Genomic DNA, 23,810 nt, shown 5'->3' on the forward strand with positions numbered 1-23,810 from the left:
CAGACGGAGAGAGTTGGCAGAGGAAACTGTTCCACGTCCCTTCATTTCCTCTCCTCGCCGGCGCGGCCCCTCACCCCGCGTTGGCTTTACAGATCGTGTTAAATGAAATAAAACAGACGGGCCCCGGGGCTCCGGAGCTGTACCGGCGCGCGGGAGGCAAGCTGGCAGAGAGCAAAGCCCAGGGTTGGGGGAGGAGAGGGAGTGTCCCTGCACCTCCCCATGGGGACCCGGACCTGGACCGGGACAGGGCCCAGGAGGGGGTGGTGGTGGAAGGGTGGGGTACATCTGCCCCCACCCTTCTCTTTCCCCATCCCCACTGGGAATTCGTCGTCACCGTCTGCCAGGGGCTTATGTCAAGTTTGAGTCATAGATTGACCAGGAGGGAGAAGGGAGGGGAGAGCCCCGCTTGGAGGAAGTTCGCTCGCGCCTTCGGACCCTGTCCTCGGGTCACACTGTTCCTGAAGTTTCCTTTCGCCTGCAGCCAGGGCCCTCCCGCGAAGAAGGGGGAGGGCTGGGCGGGCGACTCAGACTGTACCCGGGAGCGAAACCGCGCACAAAAACCCAGCGGTAGGGGGCGGAGCGCAAAGGCCTCAATTCTAAGGCTCCGGACAGAATGGATTCTGTGCAACAATCGGGAATCCAGATTCTTAGGGAAAGAAGCCCCCAAACCCAGGAAACGCAGCTAGACCGCCAAAGGGCTCCCAGGCCTCTGACCTTTTCAGCAAGCCTACGATCCCCAGGAGCCAAGCCTGCATCCTCCGCGGGGATCGTATCTGCAACCGGCGAGCTAATTCTGTTGCGGGAGATGCGGGGAGGCTGATAAAGATCGTCCAGGGGTGCTCAGGCCTCTTTGAAGATCCTGGACTCCTTCCCTCAGAGACACACACCTCGCCTTCCTGCGTCAGGCGCGCAACCACTAAGCCAGAAACCCCCCGAGAGGGAGAGCACAGCTTTCATGTTTGCTTTCCAAAGGCCTTCTCTCTGACAGTCCCAGGAAGGGCAGGCAGAACCCCAAGACACCATAATAAGCTGAAAGCGAAACAGATACAACGCCGGTCTAAGTGAGGGTACCGGATGCCTTTGTGCCGGAGAGGATGGGCACCCTACTTCGGGTGCTGCCTTGGGGAGAGTGAGAGCTGCCCTGTTTTGCAGAGGTAGAGAATGGTGTTAGGGAGGTAAACAGCTTTCGAGGTCCCAGTGACTTCCGGGGGCAGTGCCTTGCAGATAGCAGGGCTCACTTTTTAAGAAAGGACAATTCTACTCACAGAGGAGCTGGGCCCCTGCCAGGAAGGCTGTGTGGCACCACCCCACCCAAGATCAGTTGCAGGTTGAGGGGTTGTCGTCTGAGCCAGGTGAGACTCTCCCTGTGGTCTCGCACAAGTTCAGAGTTGCCTACTGCAGGGAGCCAAGAACTTGGCCCAGCCAAGGGCATCTATCAGGCATCAGTCCAGGATATCAGGACTCTGTTCCTAACCTTTCCCCCCACCCCCCAACACAGGAGCAGCATCCCTGGCCAGAAGAGGCCTCAGAAGTGTTATGACGGTTCTGAGTTTAGGAGGTGCTCAAGTGCATAAGTGCTTGACCTTGGAGAACTGGCCCCTAGAGACCCCCATTTCCTAAAGACCTTCTCTGCTCACATTGGTTCATGGCCTGGGTAGCAGGGGAGGGAAGTGCCTCACTGCTGAACTTTCTGATCCTGTTTGGGGAAAGCTGAACATTGCCCAAGAAGTAGGGAAGCGTGAAGATGGTGTGAGACCCACTTTCCCAATAAGAATCTCATCAGCCTGATTCGTGTCTAGGCACTTCTCCCTGAGGCAGTTCCTGCAGATGTCAGCAACCAGTCCTGTTCCTGGAGAAGACAGCCTCTGTTGGAGTCTTATCATCTAACTACAAGAGATTTAGTAATGAAACACACCCTTTCCTATCCCTACTTGGGATTTAAAGGCATCACGTCCCTTTTATTGATACCATGAGGTCAGCTGGCAACGACCTCCTCTCAAGTCTCAGACCACATCCTAATAGAATCAAATGACAATTTTTCTTGAAATAATTTCACAAGCTTCTCTATGTAAAGAAAGAAAAAGGAGAAGAAATGAGTTTAGTTGTTTGGTTTCATAGGATTTTAGAAATATAGCTTGGAGCTACACAGATTGGCAAATGTTATTGGTAATAAGATAAGGGATGCTTTTTGGTAAGAAGGGAATTTCTGAGCCCAGGTGCACTGTTTAAAGAGCTATAGGTACCTTTCTGGTTTGTATGTTTATTTGCTTGCTGTTTGGGCTGAGAAGGAAAAAAGGGAGAAAGGTGAAAAAGCTAAACATGAATGGTTTTTACTAAATTGCAGTAGGAGATATCCCTGGAGATATACACCAGTTGGTTATTTTAACATGAATTTAGGAGTAAAAGTGTACTTAAAATTTTAGAAAATCGCTTCTTAAAATTGGGATAAAATGTTGCAGTTGGGGACAGGAAGATGGAAATCTGGGGCTTGCTCATGGGCTAGGCATTTGTGTAGGTGTAATTCTCACAATGCTAACTTGTCTTCACATGGAAATACTTCAGATTAAAGACAGGCCTTCAAATCCTCTTATTTGCCAAGGTGCATTTAGGCGATAGCAAGGCCTAAGCAAACATTCAGCCTCTGTTGGCACTCCTAAGCACCCCCCACCACCAAAAAGAAAAAAAAGACAAAAACCCTCCTAGTGTGGAGTCATCTCATGTGTAGTCATGTGGTCTCAGCATTATCACGGAGGTTACTCAGTTATATTGGGAACTAGATTATGATGTCAGAAAATATCCCTTTCAGAAAGGCTAAAAGTCAGGGTCCTGGGTATATATTGAGGAGAATTTCTACTTAACGTAAGAAACAGGGCAGCTTAGAAGAGGTACCTGCTTTCCAATAATTGCCTTTAGTGGGAGCAGAAAAGCCTCCTTACAGGAAGTTTTTAATTCATTTAGACTTCATTTTATTTTTTTGAAGAACAACAACAAAAAATTATTTCTGGAAGAGACTGCTGAGAAGATCCCCTTCCTTTGGCCAGAAGAGCAGAGAAGACTGTAAATCAAGGAAAAGGTGAAGTAATAAATTATGAGGGAACTTCGGTATTCCAAGTATATAAAGGCTATTTATTTTTCCTGTGTCTATATTTTCTCTTTTTGTGGAGGAGAGGAAATTCTAAAAATATTTGATAGATGTTTTGCCATTAACACCAGAAAAGTGTGTGGGGAAAAGAAAGGAGGGAGGGAAAGGGAGGGTCCATTTTTGTTTCATTAGTAGAAAAAGCAACATAAATTAAAGCAGCCTATTGATGGCAGTCTTTAATTTATAATGTTCTGAGAGTAAAATGAATTTATTTACAGCATAGGTGATTTAATATTGTCAATCTGATTTTTGTTTTAACCTTTTATTGGAGGAGGGATGATTTTTTAAAGCTCGGATAGTTTGAAATTTGGCTAAGTACTTTTGGGTTTTTTATCGTGGAAGCAAATATTATCATTTTAATATTAAACAACTTGCAAGTATTAAAGGGTTCATTTGTGATTTACTTTTTTTTTTTTTTAACGTATTTCCCTCTTTAGATCTAATGAATACATTAAGGCTCCTGTTTCTTTCTGGAAAGAATTTATTATAAATCAGAAAGCGTCAGAGGTTCAAAGGTTGACATTTCTGAGTGCTGATACTTTGTCTTTTCATGCCATGCAAACAGATCTAACATTTAGAAATTCCTAAACGAGGGGAATTGTGGAAATTCCCAGATTTTTTTTTTTTTTCCAGTCGGAGGAAGCCAAGTTTTTTAAGTATGGAGTTTGGAGTAATCAAATGAGGGAGAAAGGAGCTTGCGAGAAGGGGTGACTTCAACCCAAAGTAGGCAGCTCAAGTTAACTGCAGTTAAGGAGCGGGAAAAGGGAGCCGAGATCCGCGAGGGTCGGGGAGAGGGCGCTATTTCACCCACCCTGGGTAAAATCTGTGGAGCATCAGCCAGGAAGCCAGGCTTGATAAAGGTCAGGTTCCCCCAAATCATCTCAAGTGTCCAAATTCTACTAGCCTTCTAGAGAGTATTAAAAACCTACCAGTGAGGTGGTCTATCTAGAAGACAAACATCCCTTGAATGGTTCTCAACTACCCGAGTTCATTTCAGAAAGATAGAGGAGCCCGCGGGGCGGGCGTTCACATCCGCTGCAATCCTTTCCTAGATGATACTGCCCAGTAATTCAGAGCAGTCTTTATTCCCCGCCCAATAGTTTGGGAAGAACCCCCTGCTTTCCCTTCTCTTCTCCGAGGCAGAGCAGCGCACAGCGATAGTTCCGCTTCATCTGCGGGCTGAAGCGACACGGATAGAGTCGTCCCAGAATATGTAACAGGGGACTGGGCGGGGGGTGGGGTGGGGTGGGGGCGACAGAGTAGGTTGTCCGGGAAAGGGTTGCTTAGGCTCTTGTCGGTGGGCGAAAGGGCCTTGTGCGCTCCCCAAGAGTGTAGGTCCACCTCGGCAATTCAAAGGAGGGTCTCCGTCATGTATGCGGGTTTTCTTGGACCAGCTCCAGATGTCCTCAGCTGTTCTGAGACAGCAAGAAACGCAATCTCGACCTGAAGTCTGAACCCTCTTTTACTCTTCTAAGCGAAGGATCTCCCCCGTCCTTGGCCGATGCTCCCCATTCAGCGGGTCCCAGGAAAGAGCCAGGGAGGAGGGTTCCCATCTCGCTACCCGAGATCCCGGGCGGACTCAGGGCTCCTTAAAGCCACGGGCCAAAGGCCCGCGACCTCCCCGCCGAGTATTCCGGGCGCCCGCGCTCTGCGGCCCCGACTCCTTGGCCTCTTCCTTGCCCGCTCGCCCCCGGCGGCCTCGGGGCCCGCGCGTCCAGCCGGGCGCGGCTGCTGCGGCGCGCCAGGAGCCTCGACTGTTCCCGGCCGCCCGCACGCCCTCGGGGACCTCAGCTCGCAGATCCGCCGCGTAGTCTGCGGCCGGTCGGACCCAGCGGCAACCAGCAGATCCACCCACGCCCCCGGCCCCAGGACTGCGCGCGGCGGGACTGGCGCTCTGGGGTGGGGCTCGGCGGAGCTCGGGGCAGCGCCGGGAGCGGCGGAGACGAAGGCGCGGGGAGCTCCGGGGCTCGCAGCACACTCCCAGCTCAGGGCTCCCCTCTGCTCGCTCGGGCCGCGCGGGGCCCGCTCGGGCCGCCCGTCGCCGCCCCCGCCCCCCGCGCGTCCGCGCCCTCGCTCGCCCCGCGCGCGTTCCAAGGGCGCCACCTCTTTGCGACTAGCTCACTTCTCCGGCAGGTTTGCCTGGGAGCGTGTGAACATTCCTCTGCTAGGCTTTCAACTCGCCTCCAACCTGCGCCGCCCGGCCAGCATGCCTCCCCGCCCGTGAAGCGGGGCCGCCGCTGCCCTGCCGCTCGGGCCGCCGCCTCCCCTCCGCGCCGCTATTAACCCGCCCTCGTTGCCACCTGGCCCTCCTGATCGACGACACGCGCACTTGAAACTTGTTCTCAGGGTGTGTGGAATCAACTTTCCGGAAGCAACCAGCCCACCAGAGGAGGTAGACAGACAGCTATGTATATATATGTGGGTCTCTACAAGTGGCTCTGGAACAAGACGGCCTGGTTCGCAAAGACGCTGACTTCAGAGGGGGAAACTTTCTTCTCTTTTTGAGAAGGAGTTAGCTCTGCTCCACGAACCTAGCACTGCCGGCTAGATTAATTAGACATTGATAGGGAAGAGGTGTAAACACGCTGCGCATCATTGATGCATATATACAACCATTTCATTGTGGTTATTATTTCAGAGGAACGTCTCTGATTTGTTGTTGTTGTTCTTTTTCTTCCCTTTTGGTGCCTTTTTGCCTGTGTGGTTTTGGAAAAAGCACAGTTGCAGTAGCTGGTTCCTAAATAAGTAAGTGCTGAGAGGCTTCAGAGAAAGTTTTTTTTTTTCCTTTTCTTTTCTTTTCCTTTCTTTTTTCTTTGCAACTTGGGAGATGCCCTTGGTGTTGAAGAGATTATTTGAGAAGAGGCTAAGGCGGGAGCGTGGTAGTACGGGGAGATGGAGATTCCGGACTGACACTTCGGGTCCCTTTCCACTCTGTTGCAGGTCCCGCGAGCGAGAGGATACGATGCTGCGGCGGCTGGTTCAGCAGTGGAGCGTCGCGGTGTTCCTGCTGAGCTACTCGGTGCCCTCCTGCGGGCGCTCGGTGGAGGAACTCGGCCGCCGGCTGTAAGTGCCCCGTCCTCCTCTGGGCGCCGGGTGAGGGCTGGGAAGGCCAGGGGGAGAGGCCACCAGGCTGGGGCGCTGCCGAGGGCTCGCAGCGGTCACTGATGCTTCTTGCCCGAGTTAAAAAGCAGGGAGATCCGGCTACCTGCCGGGGGTTGAGACCGTGTCCTTGAAACCCCAGCGGGAGAACTGGTTGAACCTCAAGGGGCTACGGTCAAGAGACAAATTTGATACGAGTTTCCAAAAGAGGGAGCGCAGAGTCTCCTTTCGACAAAGATGATCTGCCTCTAGTGAAAAATAAAAGTTTATACTTTGAGGACCTGGGAAGGGTTTGAAACCCCGAAGATTACAGGAGACCGATAACTCGGAAGGAGCTGAGGGAGCCACGGTACACATGTCTGTGTGCGCTTGATTTACATGCTGAATGTGGGTGGCAGTTTGTGCGTGCAATGCAAAAGCCTTACATCTAACTTTATTATGAATGACATAATTTTAAGCATATAAAATGGACCACATTACATAATGAAGGCATATTATATAATAAAGTAGTAACAACTTTGCAATGGCACAACTCCAACATTAGTATTGATACAGTTCAGGGACGCTGGAGTGCTTGACTCCAAAATGAATATTAGGTGTGGAAACTTGTTTTTTCTTGGAATTATTGCTAACAGCTCTTTAATCTGCAGTCAAATATTTGCATTGTAGACTGAAAACTTGTGTTTTGGCATTCTCATCTGGTGGTTCTTTTAAGGATAATTTTGACTTTAACATAATCATACATCCAAGCACACCAGAGCAATATCACCGTGTTGTATGACTGCAAAGTTGGAAGAACAGTAGAGTAACACTATCTTAATACAAATCTGTTGGACCTAGCAGTACGTTAATGTGTGTAATACCATGTTTGGGTGATCTTGAACCTGCAGACTCAGTATTCAGGATGGGAAAACCATAAAGTTTCAGAACTGAGAGGAGTTTGCCTCTGGAGAAGGAATTAAGGAGCTTTTACACTAACAATAAAAATAGCAATATCCAATATTTACAGTCAAGTTCATGGTGCTTCCTTGTAAATTCCCAACGGTGTACAAAAAGGCAACTGTTTTATATGTGCCCTTGGTCTATTACTATTAGAGCAGAAAATCCTTAAATGAAATTGCTTTAGACATGTCTGAACCTTGGCACCAAAATGAAAATCTATTATGAATCTCCTAAGGCAAATTGTGTAAAACATTGTACTAAAGATAAAGCTATATTGTATTCTTCAAATCAATGTTTTGCTGGTGTATTTCTGAAAATTGTCTTTAGACTTTTTGCTCCTTTTGAGATTTGTTTTAAATTATTTAAAATCCATGTATTAATAGAGATGAGGAGTGAATTTTTAAAAGCATGCTTAAATACTGGCCAAGAAATACTGTCTTGGAACAGAGCCAATTTTTTCTTTAAAGTTTCTTGAGAAATACCTGTTTTCTCTTTTGAGAAACAGTAAATGGACCATAATTAAATCCACAGTTATGACATAAAAATAGTGCTAAGTTGTCCTAAAGGCTATTTTTAACTCTTTCTTTGTTGCACCTTGCAAAATACACATCAGAAACCATTTACCAGCCAGAGACTCTGTTATAGTTTTGTTTGTGGGTGAAATATAATATTGTAGTTAAACACTCACACTCAGCAGATGGTTATAAAACTACCACAAAACATTCTTATAGTTAATGGCTAATAGATCATCAAATTACAGCCATGGTTTTTCATGAAGGCTGAAATCATCAGTAGATGAAGATGTTCCATCAAATTATTGCAGCCAAAAGGAGTTTAAAAAAAAAACAACAAGTCATTATTTTTGCATTGGTGCCAAATAACAGTAAATTTTTTGTGCTAGACAAAACATTAGTCTACTATTACATTAAATCACCCTAATTTCTTGAAAGAAATGTTAACATATAATCAAATTGTATTACTCCCCATTACTCTTCATGCCAAATATTAAGGAAACTGCTTTAGCTGTTTTTTCTAACTAGGGACTAACTTGGAGGGCGGTGCGGGGGGCGGGGGGACTACTATAACAATACCACTTCCTAAGCCATGCAAAGGAAGCAATTATAAGTTGTCTTAGTCCAAAGGATTTTAATTAATGGGACTGGAGTATGAATAAATTGGAAGTTGCAAAGTGAGGCCTCGAGATATTCTTGTCCAGATGAACATGGCTCTGGGCAGGTAGCAGCATTTGTGTCTAAGTTAGACAGGGAATCCCAGCAAATTCAGAAACCTAAAACATAATTGGCTGATTTGCTTGGGAGCCAGACTGGGTCTATTCCATTTAATGAAAAGCATAACTTTTGACTGAGTCATTTGGGTTGGAAGGGACTTGTGGTGAGTCATCCTCACTCTAAGGCCTGGACCCTGCCTCTTGCATGTACCACAGAACTTTTCTTCTCAAACCCAGACTCCTTCCTGAGTAGCTGAGCATCAGCACAAGCATATGCTGCTGCTTCTGTGTAAGGAGAGGCAATCCTATCCCTCCCTTTACTCCCTGTGTTCCTTGATAGCTCCTTGGACATTTACTCTTCTCTGAAAACTACCGAGAGTGATTTTTCTTGAAAGCAGAAGAGCTATATTTTGGCTGAATTTAGAGTTACCCGTGTTAAGCATTTCACCCATATTTCTACAATTTTTTTTTACAATAATCAAAGAAGACCATAAACATACCATGTTAGGTGTGTAATAAATGCATGAGAACCACTGTGCCGTGGAATGTGTGCAGAGGTACAGAGTAATAGACTATTATTGAGGCCATATTTGCCACTTAAATATTTCAGAATTATCCAAATTGAAAGCCTCCTGAATGTGGATTCATTGTTCCCCACCTATGTGTATCTAGTTTGTACATGCTAGTCATTTACCCTTGTGTCAGTTCATGTCTTGTTTTGAAAAGAAATAGAACGTTCTATGGATCTAATTTCTTGCTGATGATAAAGATACTATTATATTCCTGATCCTCGAGCACAGTTGCCCCATCAGAAATTCATTCTTGACAATATTTTAAATGCAGAAGTCTTTGAACTGTTAATTGTGTTAACTCCATTTCAGATTTAGCACTTAAGAAAATCTGTGTTTTCTCAGTTTAGATTAACAAGTCCTAAGAGGCAGAAAGAAACTTTGTAAGCCACAAGAGATATACTATTTTAAACTGGACAAAGTTGTGCCATCTTTGTAGGCTTTTTATAAAATAGAAGGATAGAATGATCACTCCTTTTCTCATGAGAACCATCCTGGGAAAGTGCAGTGCTTGGGTTAAGAAGGCACTGTGACTCACAGTTGACAGGCTGGCCAAGATGACAGACATACATGCCAGGCAGAGGGGGCATACACAGTGGTGGCCTGATTAGAACATACCAGCCATTAAAAGTTTTGGCTTTGAGTTAAGCTAGAATGGGCTGTATTATACATTTGAAGAGCAATACAGAGGCGGTGGTTATCTGCCAGGATTGAGAAAGAACTAAAAGCCCCTGATACTGTAAGTGATCGTTGGTTAAGAACTTCTTTTACTGTGACATTTTGCTAAAAGATACTCATTAAACTGCAATACTTATAAAATATGCAGTTAAATCAGTCCCATTCTTTAAAAATGTTATTAGAGAGTATAAATGTATTATACCAAAACCTCAAATCTGTATATTATTAAAAGTTTCCAGAATACTAACTGTGGCCATAAAGTAAGTGAATTTTAATCTAGTCACATGTGGCACCTTCAAAAAGGAAGAGAGACTCCTTCATGCCTCATTTAAACCAGGCTCCTGTTAAATTCCTTTCCATTAAGTCATGTCTTTTTTGAACAAGCTGCATGCCTTAAAGCCGGTCCACACTCTAAAATACTAAAAGGAAGCTGGTATTCTGGCCATAAGATCTAGAGAAATAATGCCTGTATTTTCATGTCTTACTCTTCTTTGACTCACAGTAGAACTAGAAAATCTCTCATTCCCCCTGTGGAAATCCAAACTTCTAGAAATCCTAGTTCTTTGTTTTGGTGATGAAAATGGACTTGTTGGAACAGTAAGGTTGATCTTCAAGGAAGCTGATAAATTGCTATCCATTTGCCCTTCATCATGGTTCTCACCACAGGCTTTTTTACTCCCTGCCGTTTGCTTCTTATTTCCTCAACATACACTTCTTCTTCCACAGAAGAAAGGACTGAGGAAGTTGAAAAGCAATCTTTGGTTTCAGAATCAGAGGACCTGGTTTTTGGATCCCTGGTTCTGTCTGTTCTCAGTTTGAGGGCAAGGGCAAGTCATTAGTTTCTCTGAACCTCAACTTCTCCATCTATAAAATGAAGACAATGCTATTTTTATTTGTTACATTTCTCTGAGGAGTTGAAGAAGTTGAACTAATGAAGGCAGATGAGGGATCCAGATATTGTGTGTCAGAGAGGTAAGAATATATGGGGTATCGCCCTGTGAAGTACCCTCAGAAACTTGTAAATGAACCACTTTGAAGAGCTCTACAGTGGTAGAAATTGGAGTAAGGTGAGGTAGAGTTGAAGCACGCATGATATGACTGATTAATGTGTGTCATCCCTGCATATGGTCAATAATATACAGACAGGATAATACAAGAATATATGCATGGACAATTTAAGCAAGAGTCAGGATGTCATCTAAAAGGACTGATGGAAAATTAGTTTATTCTTTTCCACTATATTTTCATTAGAGTGTTGTTTAAACAGAAAAGTCACTTCATATTTGTTCATAGAGATTTTTTTAAGACAAGAAGGCTAAGTAGAAAAGTGAATTTTTTAATTAAGTACTAAGGATAATACCCTCTGAAATTCTAAATTAAAAAAAAAACTCAATGTGGGGAAGAAATAGAAATATCTTAATTTAAACACAAAGAAACCCATTTTAAAGAGACCACCCATTACTCTACAGAAAAATAGACATTCTCTCCCTGACACTTGGCTTTCAAATATAGGTTCTTGGCTGCCTGTAATCTATTTTATGTTAAAATTCAGTCTGTTAGGTCGTTACCTAGACAGGCTTTACTGCTCATTTCATCTTCAGCCTTTGTTTGCCTTTATTCCTACAGCATGCTGTTCTTTTTTTTTTTTCTCTTCTTTTTTTAATTTTTTTTTTAATGTTTATTTATTTTTGAGACAGAGAGAGACAGAGCATGAACGGGGGAGGGGCAGAGAGAGAGGGAGACACAGAATCGGAGGCAGGCTCCAGGCTCTGAGCCATCAGCCCAGAGCCCGATGCGGGCCTTGAACTCACAGACCCTGAGATCGTGACCTGAGGCGAAGTCGGACGCTTAATCGACTGAGCCACCCAGGCGCCCCAGCATGCTGTTCTTTGAGAGTCAATATTATTATTTTCCTAATAGGGGAGCAGTGTGTGTGTGTGTGTTTGTCTGTGTGTGTGTGTATGTGAGAGAGAGAGAGAGAGAGAGAGAGAGAGAGAGAGAGAGAGAGAGAGAGAACGAGAGAGCAAGAGAAAGAGAGAACATGCACTTGTGCGCATGCATGCGTGTCCGGGTGAGTACTCAAGTAAATTCAGCCTCCTTTTCATTTCTAGTCTAGGACTTCTGGATTTATTTTCCCAACACAAGTCTGAAAAACCTGAAAAGAATCTCAGTGGTTTCTGTCCATTGCTGAGTATAACTGAATCATAACGTTTTAAGTTGAGAAGAATATAAAACTCTCTGAATCTGACCCCTTCCTTTTAAATGGAGAGAGGCCATGAGGCCAGAGAATGTCCATGTTCTCACCAAAGTCACAGACCTAGAGTGGCATAAATGGGATCTGGGGCTGCAGCCCCCTAGCTGCCTGCACTTCCCTTCCCACTCTGCACTTTCCCTGCTTCACAAGTTGGCTGCACTTCCAGCTCATGCTCTGTATAGAACCAAACAGAAAACTAAAGGGCTTTCCTCTTGTCTTTGAGGTCTATGCCAACAAACTAAAATTGTATTATTTTCTTCTTTCCTGCTATTTTTTTCTTAAAGCAAAAGAGCTGTGTCTGAACATCAGCTCCTTCATGACAAGGGGAAATCTATCCAAGACTTACGACGACGATTCTTCCTTCACCACCTGATTGCAGAAATCCACACAGCTGAAATCAGAGCTACCTCGGAGGTTTCCCCCAACTCCAAGCCTGCTCCCAACACAAAGAACCACCCAGTCCGATTTGGGTCTGACGATGAGGGCAGATACCTAACTCAGGAAACCAACAAGGTGGAGACATACAAAGAGCAGCCACTGAAGACACCCGGCAAGAAAAAGAAAGGTAAACCTGGAAAACGCAAGGAGCAGGAAAAAAAGAAACGGCGAACTCGGTCTGCCTGGCTAAACTCTGGTGTGGCTGGGAGTGGGCTAGATGGGGACCACCCATGTGACATCTCTGCGACATCGCTGGAGCTCAATTTACGGTAAATGGCTTCTGTGCCCCATAGCCTTTGCTCGGTGCTCTCCGCTGGGGTGTGTAACGTCCCTTCCACTGTGGCTTGGACAAACCTAGAATGTCCTCCCTTTCTGTCCTTCTATCAATTGCTCCACAATTTCAAAGCTTAATGAAAGCAAGATGGCTCAGAATATTGTCTGCTTTCATACAGTGTCCTCCTATGCCCTCTATACACACCAGCATTGAATAACCCATTTCTCTTCCTCCACCATCACACCCCAACACCAATCCTTTACTCCTCCACTAAAGAATTTCTTTTTTTCGTAAGGCTTCAGAAGCTAGGGACCACCTTCATCATTTGTTGGAGGAGTGTATTTATTCCCCTACTCTCACACCTTGGCAAACTTTCTCGATTGTTTTTCATTTTTTACTTTTTTTTTCACTTCAGGGGCAAACACAGAAGGCTTTGATATAATCTACAAATACGACTGAATAATACTGTAGCATAGACAATTCTGAGTCGGACACATTTTTCATTTCATTACATTTAATTGAACCTTAAGTTTATCTTTATTTAAATAAATGTTAAAAATTTAAACATACACTCTGAATTTATTTAATTAAATTTCCCTCTGGTTTCTACCAACACGTGAAAAAAAAAATCATGATTTCTGAAAATTTTTAAATGTTGACTTGGGAAGGACATAAGTTTTTCTCATGTATCTATTTATCCACTGGCAAGTTGAAATCATTTTCTAGGGTATGGCAGTAGAAATAATAAAACTTCACATTTACATGGCTTGTTCATCCTTGGCTCACAAATGCCGGTGGTAATGGCATTCATTGACTTTGGGGTCAAATACCTTAAGTTCAGATCTTGGCTCTGAACTTACTAAAGTTCACAACCTTGGGCAAACTACATGGTCTTTCTGAGACTCATTTTTCTCTTATGTGAAATGAAGACAATAACTGTAACAACCTCATAGGGTTGGCTGAAGATTAAATGAGATTACGTGGGTTAAATGCTTGTCTTAGTAAACAATAAAGTGCAACTTGTTGTTTTGGTGCTTTTAGATCTAGTGCTGATTGTTTACCTGGATATGTGTGTTTCTGTGAGGCAAAAAAGCAGCAAATATTAATCTCATTTTATAAACTAGAAAACCCAGGCATTCCATGGCTGAAGGACCTGAGTAGTCCTGAGAACTGGATTTCCCCATTTCTGGATTTTTAGGCCAGGACTATGTTAGTGTCGCCTCTTGATTCAGATGTTTCCACCAACAGGATCTTTCTTGCCTTTTTACTTTTCAGTACAAGTCTTCTGTGGGCTTTGAAAGAAAGGGGAAACTATACAAGGATGTGTCATATGCAGCTAATGATCTCATTAATTAGAGTCCCATGTTACTTCTCCAGGCCTTTCCTCTTACTAGTAGAGATGGGATTACAGGGTGATGTTTCAGACAGGAGTTTGAACTTGTTTACCATCACTTCTGTCTTTGAGTCAGGTTGACAAAACTCATCATTAAATAGTGTAAAAAAGGATAACTATATCAGACAAATAGTACAGCTTCAGTAATTAATGAGTAATGACACTAGAGGAACCTTTAGCAGAGTGAATGACCTATTCTGCAAATATCTAATGGATCTATAATGTGTAACCGAACCTATGAATCTTGGCTCAAAGCACATATTTAATGTATTTTAAGAAAGGATCCTTATATTTATAGCTAATGCAAGGGTTTTTTTGCCAGAAGCTATTTTTACCATTGTCTTACTCTTTGTGTGTGTACATGTATATATTAGAAAAACAAAAGTATAAATACTTTTTTTATGGATTTCATTTATTTAAGATTTGAAGTATCTGGGAATTTAATGAAATTCGGCACTCATCAACTCTTATGCCCAAAGCTACCCCTCTCGTAAAGGAGACTAGTAAAAATTAGGCAGCGGCCTAATCAAATCCAGACCTAGGACTGGAAGAAGGAGAACGTTTCTGCTTCTCCTTTCTGTTTCCCGGTTGTGAGGGACATTCATGGAAAGCACTGTTTGTTTGGCAGCCGGATCTTGGCACTCTCCCACTACAACCCAACCGAGGTTCAGGGAAGATCGGGGAAATTTAGGAGTGTACTGGTGAGAATATACGGGGCCAGGCAAATGTTCTAATCCAAATAGAATCCTTTCAGAATAACTATTTTAAAGTTTTGTAAGCAACCAACGTTTTATGAGTGTCCTGTCTTTAGTCTCTTTACATTATTAGGCAATGACCTGAGAGGTCTGATGAACTGGCAAGCATGAGCTTTATTATAATATAAGTAGTATTTCTTAAGAGAAACTACTGTACTAAAACTGTCTGGCTCCTTGCACGTGAACCAGTGGGAAATACATAGTTTAAATGTTGGAAATTACATTTTGGAATTTTTGTTGTTGCAAATGAGATGTCCAGATACAATAGGACTCGTTTAATTGAGACCATATATTTTTTTCTTGATAAATAGTGACTTAGAAATAATACAAAAGCTTTTCAATATTGAAAAAAAACTCTGAAGTGTTGTCATACGCACAGACACGCACTAAACATACACGTATACTTTCAGGTCATGTTTTATGTTTTACTTGGCTATCCCAATACGTGCTTTTATAACAAGCCAACAGGATAGACAAGGAGAAATACAATTAAAAGATCTTTTCCTTGGTCCTTTTTTAAATAATTATTTTAACGTTTATTTTTGACAGAGAGAGAGCGTGCACATGCACGTGCACGAGTTGGGGAGGGGCAGAGAGAGAGAGAGGGAAACACAGAATCTGAAGCAGGCTCCAGGCTCTGAGCTGTCAGCACAGAGCCCAACACAGGGCTTGAACTCACAAACCATGAGATCATGATCTAAGCCGAAGTCATATACCTAACTGATTGAGCCACCAGGTGCCCCTCCTTGGTCCTTAATGTATTCCTTTTCTCTTTCTTTCCTTCTGAGAACATAATTGTGGAAAATACTCTTCATTCCCTCCTTGCCTGTGTTATTCTTAAGTTCAATTCACTAGATACTATTCAGTAAGAAAACATTTTAAAATTGGTACAGCACACAAATTATTGAGTTTTACAGTCACCTTTAAGATTGTATTCATAACATACATTCATATCCACCAGCCATTTAAAATTTAATCTTAAATTATTTTCTCTACAATTAGGAGCTATTTTACCATTCCAATCAAAACTATTGTTGAAGAGGTCAATTTTTTTAAGACATAAAAATACCCTCAATGCTCAACTTGCTTTTCTTTAAGCTGCAGGTAGAGTTCCTAAATTGTCAAGAATGGGCTCTCCTGTGGGTCTCACCCCCATATAGGTCTGCCATGTAAAACTCTGCCCACACTCTGGCTGCTAATGCAATGGCACAGCCAATCGAATTCAATTCTATAGTTGCTTCCTTAGAAACTACTATGTATTCAGTGAAATATACTACACAAAGAGAAGAGAAAGGGAGAGAGAAAAGCAGAGAAAATGTTGCTAGTCCATCTTAAATTACTGTGACTACGGTGTTTTAGAAGGGGTTAAAAAAGGTGTCAGTCCCAAGTGGTAATTTATTCTGAGTAATAAACACCTTGAGCCGAAATACTGCCGCTTTATGCTTTTATATCAATTGATTCTTATACTCTAAGTTAGGCTTTCCTGATTTCTAATTGTAGATCGCTTCTAGAAACCAGCAGAATGAGAGCCAAATAATTCTTAGTTTTGACTTCACAAACTAAAATCCAAAAATAGTTTCATTCATTAGTGTTTAAGGACAGCTAAAGGAATGACCGATAACATAAAATCATCAACCAAACATACTGTTTAATTACACATCCTTTCAACATTTACTCCAAATCACACACTTTACTCTCTTAACAGTCATTATCTTAGCAAAAGATTGGCCAAATGGAAACCTAAACAGAATTAGTAACATTTGGGTCACCCTTGGCAGGCATCACTGGGGAATAAACTTCTAGCAAGGTGTATTTGATGATAAATTGTACAACCTAGCCTTATCTCCAAACTCTCAAATGTGTCCCTTCTGTTCCCAAACTTTCCAGTTGGCAGCTTTGGGAAATTCTCCTAGGGTCTCCTTTTTCAGACAAAGAATATAGAATTAGAAATGCAAGCCCTTTCTCTTTCTGTACTATGTTGACCATTGGATGGTATTAAAGACCCTGCCTGTAGCAAAGATTCTGGAGGGTCAGATCCCACAGGTACCTCCTATTGGGAATATTCATAAGAAATCCCTGGAATCTTTTCAATTGTGATTCTATGTTCCTTTATTTTTTATGCCCTTTTATTTGTCAAGGAGAAGTAACCTATTTTCTCTTCTTCTTTCCCTTCCTTCTCTTTTCAGGAGGCATTGAAATCTTTAGCAAAGACATTCAGAGGACGTATTACAGGATTCTGTAATAGTGAACATATGGAAAGTATTAGAAATATTTATTGTCTGTAAATACTGTAAATGCATTGGAATAAAACTGTCTTCCCATTGCTCTATGAAACTGCACATTGGTCATTGTGAATATTTTTTTGCCAAGGCTAATCCAATTATTATTATCACATTTACCATAATTTATTTTGTCAACTGATGTATTTATTTTGTAAATGTATCTTGGTGCTGCTGAATTTCTATATTTTTTGTAACATAATGCACTTTAGATATACATATCAAGTATGTTGATAAATGACACAATAAAGTGTCTCTATTTTGTGGTTGATTTTAATAATGCCTAAATATAATTATCCAAACTGATTTTCCTCTGTGCATGTAAAAATAGCAGTATTTTAAATTTGTAAAGAATGTCTAATAAAATATAATCTAAATTACATCATGAGTCAGAAGGTGAATTATGTATATACACTTTAAGATTTCTACTAGAAGGAACATGATGTAATTTTTTAAACTGTATTGAATATGGTCTTAAGTATAATATGTTTATATTGGTACATATTCCAATATTTTCACATTAGCTTTTAGTTTAAAAACCGCCTAAAATGTGTTTTGTCCAGTATTTAAATTCAATTCAATAGAATGGCTGAACTACCTAGACATCCTTTTATGAAATACGTCCAATTTGAAGTGAAGACAGGAGAGGGCAGGAAAAAAAAAAGAGAAGTCAAGAGAAAATATTAAAAATTACTCTCTGAAACTTAGTCCAGCCAGAAATGGAAAAAAAAGGAGGCAGTTCAGGAACTTTAAGGCCAGGGGTAATTTTCGCCAATGTTAAGTTTAATTTGAAAGGGCTTGCTCTTACTAGTAACAACAATAAGCAGAAAAGAGCAACTTGAGAATTCTACCAGAGAAAAGGAAAGATCTGGGATACTTGTGACAACTCAAAAAATCCTTCACAGGGGAAGACTGCTTTCCTGTTTCATACCTCACAGTCCTGGGGATTTTGGTCACCAACAGCACGTTGTAATGCCATGTGCAATTTCCACTGTGAATATCATCCTACGTTTCCTACCTTTATGTGCAGATGAAAACAAACATCTTTCCTTATGGATTTAAAAAAAAATTTTAATGTTTATTTATTTTCAGAAAGAGAGAGAGAGAGAGAGAGAGAGAGAGAGAGAGAGAGAGACTGGGGAGGGCAGACAGAGAGGGAGACACAGAATCCAAAGCAGGTTCCAGGCTCTGAGCTGTCAGTGCAGAGCCCGATGCAGGGCTCGAACCCGTGAACCATGAGATCATGACCTGAGCTGAAGTCAGAAGCTCAACCGACTGAACCACCAAGGCACTCCTGGAATTTTTTCTTTAACTGTCTGTAGCTTAGGACATGTCAGTAAAAACACAACAAAAAGCCTATGAACCAAGCAAGCACATATTTAGAAACTATTCTGTTTATGCTCCCAATCCTATAAGATATCTATTAGATGTTTGGGAGATGCAAGCAAGAAGTAATATGCTGCAACTACCCTCAAAATTCTCCCATTCTAGTGGGTACATTATACACACATACATTTACAAGAAACAATTAAATGTTGTATTCAAGAAACTAGGAAATGATCCAAAATTCTATGAACATTTTTTTTTTAAAGTTTTGTTTACTTATTTGGAGAGAGAGTTGGAGGGATAGAGAGAGAGGGAGAGAGAATCCTAAGCAGGCTTCACACTATCAGTGCAGAGCCTGATGCAGGGCTTAAACTCACAAACAGTGAGACAGTGACCTCAGGTGAAGTCAAGAGTCAGACCCTTAGCAGACTGAGCCACCCAGGTGCCCCTTCTCTGAACATTTTAAAAAGGAATAACACACACACACACACACACACACACACACACACACACACACACAGGGAGAGATTGGTCTGAGCTGTATATGATTAGAATAATGTTTCTTGGGGGAATATTCAAAGCTTGAACTTATTCATATTTTCACTTGAGTCCCATAGCCTTCAAAATAGATCCATATTACTATTTTTTGGTAAGAAATGTGAACCTATTTGAACCTAAGCAAAATCTAGAATCTGTGCTTAGCTTCACATATGAATTTGTTGGATTTGGTTTTTAGCATTCAGAAGTTGAAGGCCAATACACTAAATCCCATATAATGCAACTAGTTTGAAGTGCCATAACAGATATGGCCACATTTTGCAGAACTCCATCTGAAACTCTAAATCTTAAGATTATACCAAATCCTTATAAGTTGTTCACATGAAAAATGTTTTTCTATTTTTTTAAGTTTATTTATTTATTTAGAGAGAGACAGACAGACAGACACAGTGGGGGAGAGAGAGAGAGAGCAGCGAAGGGACAGAGAGGGAGAAAGAGAATCCCAAGCAGGCCTCATGCTGTCAGTGCAGAGCTTGATGCAGGGCTTGACCTCGCGAACCGTGAGATCATGACTTGAGCCGAAACCAAGAACTGGATGCTTAACTGACTGAGCCACCCAGGTGTCCTGAAAAATATGTTTTTTAAACACTAGCTTGGTAAAAATTGGACATTAAGGCAAGGAAGTATCAGATTCAGGTCATATTTAAGTTTTTCTTCACAAATAGCCCATTCCTAAAAAGAAAAGAAGGAAGAGGGAACTTGGGAATTTAGGTTATCAAGTCTCACCAAACATTATTAATACATTAATAAACATTATTGATTATTGCCTTTAGAGTCATACCCTAGGTCTTCTAGCAATGATAAAGACTAAAATAAGGGTGTCTGGGTGCTCAGTCGGTTAAGCGTCTGACTTTGGTTCAGGTCATGATCTCATGGTCCGTGGGTTCAAGCCTCATGTCAGGCTCTGTGCTGACAGCTCAGAGCCTGGAGCCTGCTTCAGATTCTGTGCCTCCCTCTCTCTCTGTCCCTTCCCTGCTTGTGCTTTGTCTCTCTCTCTCTCAAAAATAAATAAACATAAAAAAAAAAGACTAAGATCATAGGATAAGGGATGGAGTGGGAAGATGAAGGAAGCAAAAAAAAAACATTTAAGAAAAAATTGTAATTTTTTATGACATTGTCATTTTCTATGAAAGAAAAACCGAAATATATACTTTAAGATAGTGTTTAAATGTAAATAAACTCTTAGCAAATTACAGTCTAAGTGAATATGGTTCAGCCTTAAGTAATGTTTATAAGGTAGTAACAATTTAAATAAAGGTGAGTTGAACTAAGTATTCTCGAATTAAGAAAATAAAACCTAACCCACTAACTCACTATTAACTTCCTCCAGTTTTATTCAGACATAAATTTGGTATTTAATTACCAAGATATAGTTAAGAACACTGTGGGGTCCAACTCCAAAAGACAAGTAGTGACAGTTAAGCGTGAAGCCGTAATTCCTTTCCCTCTGTACTTTCTTACAACCTGTTGTAAAACAGGTATAGTCTAGGTTGTGCTTATAACGCAACTGATGTATTCAAGGGCTACATTAAGTTATGAATCAAAATCAGTGTTGACAATATTGGTCTTGAAATATCTAAAGTCAATATTGGCTTCTATCTTCCTTGTTACAAAAATGAGTTTGGAATACAGGCAGCATCAATCTGAGAAATACAGAGAAATACAGAGAAATACTGAAGCTTGTCTTGGGAGACAGCACAATCATACATCTTGATGGTTGAGAACTCAGTTTTAATTTTCTATTACCTATTCTCCGTACCAGTTAAGCAAATCAACTATTTAACTTTCTGCATGGACCAAGCAAGAACAAAGGGAGTCAGTCTTTTTAAAATTCAAAAACTCTTTCTAACCATACAATATATAATGGACCCAATGAGAACAAAATCAAGTATAGCTTCAATTTTATCTTATCATCAATTTACTAAATACTGAAATATGGTTTAATAGATGCCCATTAGTTCTTGAATAAGACAAGCTAATGCCTTTTGTAAGAAATTCTGAAATACAAAAAAAAAAAAAAAAAAAAAAGTATCCTGAAAGATGTATGCCATCCCAGGATGTTAACTTTAGGATAATCTGAGTTTAATTCTAGAGTATCTTACAGTTTAATTGCTATTTTTCCCTTTGACCACAAAGTCCACAGAAAAACACAATCAGCTATGGACAGAAATAAGATGTTGAAGCTGAGAGGGTTCATCTGTACTTTGAGAGTTCTAAGTGTTCCCAGCAAAGCCTTCATTCCTTCCTCAAATAAAGGATAAAAGACATTCCAGTCACAAATGTGTGTCAGTTCCCTTTATTTAATAACCCAGCAGGTATGAAGAACAAGACTATTGCTAAATATCTTATTATTTAGTTAGAAAAATGCTGCTATATGGTGAGCTGCTCCTAGGGACTCCATTGCACATTCCAGAGGAGGTATTAAACACTGGTAGATACTAAGATTCCAAAGGTATTACTTCAATGAATTATATTATCATGTGTCCCGGGTTAACTCCTGATGAGAAGTACTATTTTCTTCCAAGTTACCAATGTTACTTTCCTAATTATTGTGTGAACTTCTTAAGGACAGGAACCTTGTCATTCAACATGTACCACCCAATACCAAATAATAGCATGAGTACAGAGAGCTACTCAATAAATATCCATTGAACAAAATTTAAAATTTCTTTCAGTTTCTGAATGAATCAATGGAAAAGCAGAGTTGAGCAAAATGTCTGCCAGAGGTAGGAGATGGGTCAGAATTTTCAGAATTTCAGACTCTTAGGTTATGCCATTCTCTTTTTCCAATGACAAGAAGCTTGGAGAATAACTGCTCTAAATTATCAACTGTTCACCAGAGTGCCCTTTGTTTTTCAGTCTGGTTTAATAGGAACTTTTCCAGTTCTGTATGTACAAGAAGCAAGGGTTTTGGGGGGAGTATACAGCAACCTCCCAGAGGAAGGGAGGAGAATTTAAAATATCAGGTTTTCTTCCTATGAATACACGGCACAGATTTCATCCACAGGGCTCAGTTGTGCAAAAGAGGCACACTGCTATTTTGTCAGAAGATTAATGTACACAGTTCCCAGACAGAGCTACCCAACATCAGGATGAGAACATTCACATCTCTGTGTAGGTTCCTGATATGCTCATATTTATAAGTGCAGAGCGCAAGGGAGACGTTTTAAACTGCATTTTAATTAAACTTCAAAACATCTTCCAGAAAATGTCATTATGTTTTCCTACAAACTGGAAGACATTTAATACAAAATGTGTCACCCTGAAAAATGGATTGTTTTAATGGTGACTCCTGCTCCTTGCCAAATCCACATTGCTTTGGGGTCTGAAAAGCAAGATCACCCATCCATCTTCCATTTGAGTAAGGTAATTGATGGCGACAGCTCACTGGGTTGCCATTGAAAAAGTGATGGGAAGTGACTACGTTGAGTTCCATGTTCTACAAAATAAATGCAAAACAATAAAAAACGTTCCAGGTTGGATTTGGTAATTTTACATTCACATTATTCTTTCTTTCATTAATCGTGAGTTTTAGTAGAACCCTTGTCAATGTGTAATACGAAACAATATACTGAAGAGTTGCCTCCTGGCTAGCGACAGGTAAAAGCTAAAAAGCATGTTATGTTTTCTTAGGAGGAATTTTTTTTTTTCTCTTCAGATGAAACAGTAAGAGATTCTAATTGCCCTGTTCCCAAAGCATTGGAAATTTTATTCTGTAACAACATTTTATAACATTATAACAACCAGTATGTTAGAAAGAATAAGCCTAACGCTAAGCTCACATATAATAATACAGTTAACCTTGGTTGTTTTGTGAGCTTGCACTAACAGAATTGACACTCTGTTTTACTCAATGCTTTCAAGAATCGCCTCGGGTAGATACTCTCCATTTTACGGATGATAACAGCGTTGCCTTAGGTTAGACGACTGCCCAAGATCACCCAGCTGCTCACATGGCAGACTGGACTCAAAGCGGGCCTCACCTGCCCTCCCAAGCCTGAACTCCACGTACTACAGCTACAACTGTTGCAGTACAGCTTGCTTCAGAATCAACATCTTTTAGACAAAAGTATGTCTGTCTTGCTTTCAGCGAGTTCAGTGAAATCACAGGTGTGACACAATCCTATTTTGCTCCATTCTCTACCTCCTGTGAGGGCATCGTTTTACCAGCTTCTGCCCTTCAGGGCATCTGGTAAAGCTGACTATGGCCTTATATTCCACAAAACTCATGAAGTGTGCTCGCGCGCTCTCTCTCTCTCTCTCTCTCTCTCTCTCTCTCTCTCTCACACACACACACACACACACACACACACACACACACACACACGCGGCCAACAGGCCCAGGTGTTTGCACAGTCCCATGAATGAGCAGCTGTTGCTTTAAAAGGAGGGTGGCAGAGGAGGGCGAGGGAGCGCTGGCTGGCAGGCGGGTGTGTAAACGTATACAGAGAGCCACTTTCTGTAAGAAGGCTAAAACATATTTAAAATGGGACCACCTCAGAGATGAAATCTTTCCCCTCCTGCTACCTCTCAACCTGCTCCAAAACTCCAATATTCAGTTTTTCCAAGCCTCCCTCTCCCTCCCCCCACCTCCCTGGAGAATGCTGATTTTCTATGTGAACACTTGGCACGTCCCAGAGCCCTTCTACTCCCTCAGTCGGCAGTCAGGGATAATGTCAGCAGTTAATGATTTCCTCGGCTAACAGATGAGTGTGCCCACGCCGCGTGCTCGGCCTGGCGCTGCCCACGCGGGGCGAACAAGGAGTGTGCCGTCATGGTTGTTTTTCAACGGGTTTTCGTCTCTAAGTTGGCTTTTGGTTACTCGTTTTATTTTTAAATTGCATGGAAAAGAGAAAAGAAAACATTTCCGTGGAG

General features: G+C 41.8%; 1 protein-coding gene across 3 annotated transcripts; it reads left to right on the plus strand.

The window, feature by feature from the left end:
• The first annotated feature begins 2,887 nt into the window (after positions 1–2,887).
• Positions 2,888–17,431, plus strand: PTHLH (parathyroid hormone like hormone). 3 transcript variants are annotated; one of them, XM_019452327.2, is made up of 5 exons: positions 5,433–5,534; positions 5,859–5,887; positions 6,083–6,205; positions 12,197–12,619; positions 16,959–17,431. In XM_019452327.2, exons 3-5 carry the CDS (start codon positions 6,105–6,107, stop codon positions 16,966–16,968), a joined length of 534 nt encoding a protein of 177 aa, XP_019307872.1. In that variant the 5' UTR covers positions 5,433–5,534; positions 5,859–5,887; positions 6,083–6,104; the 3' UTR covers positions 16,969–17,431. The 3 variants fall into 3 exon arrangements, with proteins under 3 accessions (XP_019307876.1, XP_019307873.1, XP_019307872.1); XM_019452331.2 differs by lacking the exons at positions 5,433–5,534; positions 5,859–5,887 and adding an exon at positions 2,888–3,073; XM_019452328.2 differs by lacking the exon at positions 5,859–5,887 and having other exon boundaries at positions 5,421–5,534.
• Positions 17,432–23,810: the final 6,379 nt, after the last annotated feature.

Source organism: Panthera pardus, unplaced genomic scaffold, assembly GCF_024362965.1.
Source record: "Panthera pardus isolate Hobbes unplaced genomic scaffold, ASM2436296v1 HiC_scaffold_6, whole genome shotgun sequence".
Classification (NCBI taxonomy): domain Eukaryota; kingdom Metazoa; phylum Chordata; class Mammalia; order Carnivora; family Felidae; genus Panthera; species Panthera pardus.

Excerpts from the sequence above, each read along its gene's own strand:
- PTHLH (XM_019452331.2), top strand. The coding sequence starts at position 6,105 with ATGCTGCGGCGGCTGGTTCAGCAGTGGAGCGTCGCGGTGTTCCTGCTG. Across the intron at positions 6,206-12,196 it reads GAGGAACTCGGCCGCCGGCT|CAAAAGAGCTGTGTCTGAAC; the intron begins GTAAGTGCCCCG and ends TTTTTCTTAAAG.